At 45.8% G+C, this 6,148-nt stretch overlaps 1 protein-coding gene across 1 annotated transcript; it reads left to right on the top strand.

Moving 5' to 3' along the window:
* The first annotated feature begins 516 nt into the window (after window positions 1-516).
* On the top strand, window positions 517-3,249 carry NDUFB4 (NADH:ubiquinone oxidoreductase subunit B4). The gene is made up of 3 exons (XM_008498630.2): window positions 517-766; window positions 1,041-1,187; window positions 3,093-3,249. The coding sequence occupies exons 1-3, from the start codon at window positions 566-568 to the stop codon at window positions 3,150-3,152; spliced, it is 408 nt and encodes a 135-aa protein (XP_008496852.2). The 5' UTR covers window positions 517-565; the 3' UTR covers window positions 3,153-3,249.
* The last annotated feature ends 2,899 nt before the right edge of the window (window positions 3,250-6,148 follow it).

The following is a 6,148-nucleotide window of genomic DNA, read 5'->3' as shown; positions in this document are numbered from 1 at the left end:
AAGTTGCTTACTGACAAAATTTGTTTCCAGAAAGACAACCTGCATGTAGCGATAGGGCAAGCGGTTTTAGCTTTAAACTGGAAGAGGGTAGGTTTAGATTAGACATTAGGAAGAAATTCTTCACTGTGAGAGACTTGCACAGGTTGCCCAGAGAAGTTGTGGCTGCCCTGTCCCTGGAAGTGTTCAAGGCCAGGCTGAATGGGGCTGTGAGCAACCTGGTCTGGTGGGAGGTGACCCATGGCAGGGGGGGTTGGAACTAGATGGTCTTTAAGGTCCCTTCCAACCAAATCCGTTCTGTAACTCTTTAGTATTATATTTTTTAACCTCTCTGGAAAACAGAGAGGCGGCTGCCAGCGGGAAGTGACAGAAAAGCCTTGGAAAAAGCTCTAAAACCGCGCGTCCTCAGGCAGCGCTGTGGCTGCTCCCGGCCGCCAGGGGACGCCCCGCAGGGCGGGTGTGTGTGAGGGGAGGGGAGGGGGCGGGGCTCCCCCCTCGGCGCGAAGCCGGCGAGGCCTCCCGCGCATGCGCACAGTGGCAGAGTCGGGACGGCGCTGGGTTTCTGAAGATGGCGACGGACATCCCCAAAACCGCAGCCCAGGCGTACCGGCCCAACAAGTACGTGTCCCTGCCGGCCGAACTCGACCCCGAGACCTACGACGCATCACCGGAGAAACGCCGCGCCGAGGCCGAGCGCTTGGCCATCCGCGCCCGCCTCAAGCGGCAGTACCTGCTGCAGCTCAACGACCCCAACAGACCCGCCATCATCGTGAGTGGGGAGGGCCTGTGGGGGGGGGGTTGTCTGGGGTTGCTGCGGGGTCCGTCCGCTTCGCCTGTTGTCCAGCAGCGGGGCCTGGGCTCGGATCCGTGTGGGCAGAGCGCTGCCGTCCCCGTGACCTTGGCGGTCTTGGCGGGCCCGGGCCGGGGGGCAGCCGGGAAGTTTCTAGGTCGCAGCCCCACGGCGGGGGCAAACGGGGCCGTGCCGGGTCGGGTGGCCGCTGCAGGGCACCGGTGTCCTCACTGCCGTGTTTTGTCCAGCGCAGGAGGATCCGGCCTTGCTTCGCTGGGCCTATGCGAGAACGCACAATGTCTACCCAACTTTCCGCCCGACGCCTAAGACGTCCTTTCTAGGAGCTGTGTATGCCTTAGGCCCTATTCTCTTATTGTGTGCTGCCTTCAAATTTGACAGGGTAAGTCGGTTGAGGGCACGAAATATCTGTGTACACCAAATTGTAAAACGTGTTTCTGCCTGGAGAGTTAAGTGGTGGGGTCCTCGTGCATCTCAGAATGATAAATACCATTATGGTAATGCGGGAAGGAAGACTGATAACTTGAGCTGAAAGGTTTGTAGCAAGCAGGGTGTGGAGTCCTGTTCTGCCAAGAGCCTGTATTGTGATGGTGACAGAGCACTGGCACAGGCTGCCCAGGGAGGTTCTGGAGTCTCCCTTCTTTGGAGACATTCAAACCCTGCCTAGACGCTTTCCTGTGTGACCTACTGCAAGGACCCTGATCTGGCAGGGGGGTTGGACTGGATGATCTTTCAAGGTGCCTTCCAACCCCTAACTTCCTGTGATTTCTGTGATTGTACCATTGGGTATAGCCAGTCAGTCTCCCTGATCAGAATATCTTCCTGTAGTAAAGCTCTCTGTAGCACCAACAATGTGAATTAATCATAAGAGGCTGTTTTTTTCAGCTGTTGACATGCAGTAGCTGCACTTTCTAAAATAAATAGGGAGCTTGTAGATGACAGACCTTGCAAGGTCTCTGTGAATTGCATAACTGCTTATAATCTTATTAACCAAAAGGAGAGGAGTACTTATATTGATTACAGTGCCAGATCTCAGGTGGATTGGTACATTTTTGGAAGGTTTGTCTTGCTTCTGTTCCAACTCCTGGAATGTGGGTGTCAGAATCTGAGCAATGGTAGATCATTCTGAAAATACTTGGCTGTGTACATACATAACAAGTCCTAGGCTACTGGTAGACAGTGGCAGTTTTTACTAGTGAATTTGTGGCTATTATAAAACGCTTCTATTTTCCTCTTTTGCACAAAAGTAGCAGTTTTAGATCAAGTCATAAACTGGGAAGCACAGACATTAAGATCAATAGAATATTTGTAGGGAATGCATCTTACCAAGATAATAATAAAAAAAAAGGCTTTAGAAATCATGCTAAGCATGTCGCTATAAATGTTTTAGACACGTCAGCATCTGCAGTACTTTGACATGCTGGTTTGTTTTGCTACTTGAAATACACTTTGGCTTAGCCACGAAGTGTGGCTTAGCTATATCAGTGCTTGAAAATAAACCTCTGTGAGTGAAATTTGCACATACATGCCTGGGATTATTTCAGCTGAAGTCTTTAATGTAGTCTACAGAACAACTTTTCCTTTTCTCAGTTATCTTACTGATGTTTGGGGATTTTACTTTTCTGGTGTATGTAAAGCACAATAACTATTACTCTCTTATCTCTGAGGAATGTCGTGTGTCTGGGAAAGCAAAAGATAGTTGCTAGGTCTTGATCATGTCTGCTGGTTTTATCCAGCAGAAGGAATCTGGGTAATATCTGCATTGTCTGTGTAGTATAACAGTACCTCTCAGAAAGGTGCATGACTGCAGAGTGAGATACAAGTGGACGGAAAGTGAACACAAGAACATTAGGAGAGTTATTAAGAAGTTTCTCCATGATTAGGTCTTTAAACTGGATTATTCAGCCAGAAGCAGGAGGTGGAAACTAAACGTAAATTAACTGATGCAACTACTTTGGTAAAAAATACATCACAGGAGCTGGTTTCTGCTGGCCTGTGAGAGTAGGCAGATGCACAGTGAGATCAATCTAGGCACATCTTCTCTAGCTGGAAAATGCCTTGTTCTTTTTTTTCTTTTTTTAAACACAGCAGCTGTTAACAGTTCTTGCTTACAAAATTGTATGCTTCTGCTTACAGTATGTAGGTTGGAAATGACCTTCATGATCATAATGTGGCACTGCCTTCCTGTAGTGCATGCAGAAATACTAGAACTGCTTTTCTCTTACCCCAGGCTGTTTGAAACTTCTTTTTTAATAGGGTAATGATGAACATTCTCTTTCTTCCACAGGATCGTAGAGAGAAGCTTATCCAAGAAGGTAAATTCGAGCGGCCGTTCAGTGTATTTTAAGTTCCTGGAACTGCAGTGCTGATCATGGGGTATAAATAAATTAAGATGTATTGTGTAGTGACATTTCTCCTTCATGAGAATAAATCTTAACTGCTCATTGGTTGTCTTGCGTCTTTTGCAACTATGGAAAATGCAAAAATGCAGGATCATGATATCTACACAGCTACATACAGAGAGGAGGAAGTCCTAAACTCAACTGGTAGACTTGTTTGGTGTACATACAGAGGCTCCTTTTAAACTGTGGACGTTGCTGCTGTCAAAGCAGCACAAGTTGAAACTTAAAATTGGTAACAAGCTTAAAGATTAAGTAAGCACAAAACAGTTTCCTAAAGAGCTGAGGCTTGCTCATGTCTGTTTCTTCCTGATGTTGGTATGACTATGTAGTTTGCCCTAACTGCCAGACAGGCAAGTTCTGTGATAATTTTTAATGCTTTTGGGAGCCTGACTGCTCTCAATAAGTTAATTTTTTGTTTTTTCTAATAAAATTTGTTCCTAAACTGTGTAATTTCTTTATTGCAATAAATTTTTTGATAAAATTCCTTCATCAGACTTGAAAATAATGAGGTGAATATTGGCATGCTATATGTGACTAGCATTTCTGCTGAGTCTGTGATTCCTGTGATTGTGAGACAAAAGCAAAATGATACAGATTTTATTTGTGATGCTGCTTCCCTTCCAGCATTGAAGAATTCAATTTCACCACTGCAAATGGGCCATGATTTGAAAAAAACAAGTAACACTGAACCTTATGCCTGCAAAGATGTCTTCTCTGCTTATTTTTATATGACCAATCTTTTCTGCTGATATAGGGGGCTCTGGAATAGTTACTGTAAAAGCAGTGAAATGTGAGCATGAGGAAAAGATTGTAGTTTAAGCCTCAGTTTTCACATGGCCAGTAGGTGCCATCATGATCCAAAGAAACCTTATTCTTCAGACATTATATGGAAGGAATTCTGTCCCATATTTTGAGGTCAGTACCAAAAACTCACCCTGATATAGAAGTTGAAAACTGCCATTGGCCTGTTGTGGAAGCAGCCTGTGTTCATGACATTGAAGTGAGCAAGAACAGTCCTGCTACATCCCTTTGCTGTAGGGTGAGGATGTAAGTTCACCCATCAGTGGGTGGGTGGTGGGTGAACTTTTTCACAGAACCAAAGGATGCTTGAGGTTAGAAGGCACCTCTGGAGGTCACCTGCCCCAACCCCCTGCTCAAGCATGACCACTTAGATCTGGTTGCCTAGGGCCATGCCCAGATGTCTTTTGAGTTACCTCCAAGGATGGAGAATCCACATCTCGGGGCAACTTGTGCCAGTGCTCAGTCACTGTAATAATAAAAACATGTTTCCTGATTTATTTACTTATTGTTTAAAGTTTTTCCTGATGTAGCTCATCCCTCTTCTGTCTGGATCATGTCATGTTCAGGCAGTGGGGAGCTTGGCATTAACACAGTTTGCAGCAGCTGGCCAAGGCCATGGCCTGTATGTGCTCCCAGCAGCCCTCTTGCACCTGCCTCTGCAGTTTGCTCCTCTGCCAGCTTAACTAAAGCAAACCCAGGCTGTTAGCTGTGCAGAACAACTTCTAAAAGACTGTCACAAATGATATTACAAGATATGGCTGTGGGTCAGCACAGAGCGAGAGGCATCAATGCATGGAGAAAATGGTATTTAGGGAAACAAGTAATTGCTTGTCTGAGTATGCTAAATTAACTACCTTCCTGCTGCCACAAACTAATTTGATCTCTCAGGACCCATTTCCTCAGCTAATTGGAACTTCAGTTGCCACACATGAAAATTCCCCTTGCAACTGTATTTGTTTAGGCCAGATGAGCAAATGGTTCAGGCTGGGCTGTGGATGAGCTCCGAGCCTCAAGTCTTTCAGGCCAGCCTTGGATTGATGCTGGAGGCACCTGCCACAGCCCTTTCCTTTGCAGATGAGAGTGCGTGATTTTACATCCCTGCGGATTTGAGCCTGGTGCTTGGGGAAAGGCTGCCCTAGTTTCCTATCTTGTTATTTGCAGAACTCTCCAATCTCTTTTCTTGCGAGGAATGAACGTGCTGTGCTTCTGAAAACGGGGTTGGTGTTTTGAGGTAGCAGTACTGGGTGTGTAGAGAAAGGAAAGGGGACTTTTTCTTCAGGAATGTAGAGTGAAAGCATAAGAGTGAGTGTACTTCATGGACTTTTACCCTTGACTGATGTGTTACCACTCATGTCTGCTTCAATGATGAGTCTGTAGCAAGAGAAACCTGCAAGCCTGCAGGTTGCTGGGTGATAATGTAGGTCCCAAACAGAAGACATGCTATTCCCTTCTGCCTATGAAGCATTTAGACCTCATTTATCCCTGGATCAGTCTGATTAAATCAGCTTCTCTGGAAAATTAGAGTCTCCTCCATGTCCTTTTCTGAGCTGGTTATTTTAAACGTCTCCCTGTAGATTTTATAATGTAATACTTTGCTTAAAGCTGGAGCTTTTTTTTTTTTTTTTTACCCCAAGGATCTGGTGCACATTCAAAACCGATGATGGATGTAACTATCTGAAGTTAAGTGTTGCAGCTCTGTATTTCCTTCTCTCTTGGAAAACTGGGGATTTTTTTCTCTTGAGATGTAAGAAACACGGATTCTGATGGCACCAGGCTTAGTAATGGTTTCATGTGGGTACATGCTGAAGTGCAAGCCTGAAGTTTGGAGTGCATTGGCCGCGCTCTTGGTTTCCAGCCTACCTGCTGCTTTCTCGTTCTCCCTTCAGCCCATGGAACTCCCCACCTGAGGATGAAGCTTGCAATCAATTTTGAGGTACCTCATGATGCTTTCTGCATTTGACCTGTCTTCCAGGTACCTTCCCAGGACCAAATGCCTGGGCTGGCCAGAGAAGCATTTTTTTGAGCTGCACACTGGCACCTAAACTAGGGAGAGGATTTATCAAGTGCTGACAAGTTGACATTGAAGCATGGCCAAAGCATGAGGTCAGAAAGGAAACTTTCCCTCACTTAGCAGTGAGGT

The sequence above is a fragment of the Calypte anna genome, chromosome 1, assembly GCF_003957555.1.
Source record: "Calypte anna isolate BGI_N300 chromosome 1, bCalAnn1_v1.p, whole genome shotgun sequence".
Taxonomy (NCBI): Eukaryota; Metazoa; Chordata; class Aves; order Apodiformes; family Trochilidae; genus Calypte; species Calypte anna.
This window is presented reverse-complemented; position numbering and strand designations above follow the sequence as displayed.

Coding starts and splice junctions, on each gene's coding strand:
- NDUFB4 (XM_008498630.2), top strand. CDS start 566: ATGGCGACGGACATCCCCAAAACCGCAGCCCAGGCGTACCGGCCCAAC. Junction 767..1,040: donor CCAACAGACCCGCCATCATC/GTGAGTGGGGAG, acceptor TGTCCAGCGCAG/GAGGATCCGGCCTTGCTTCG. Junction 1,188..3,092: donor CTGCCTTCAAATTTGACAGG/GTAAGTCGGTTG, acceptor TTTCTTCCACAG/GATCGTAGAGAGAAGCTTAT.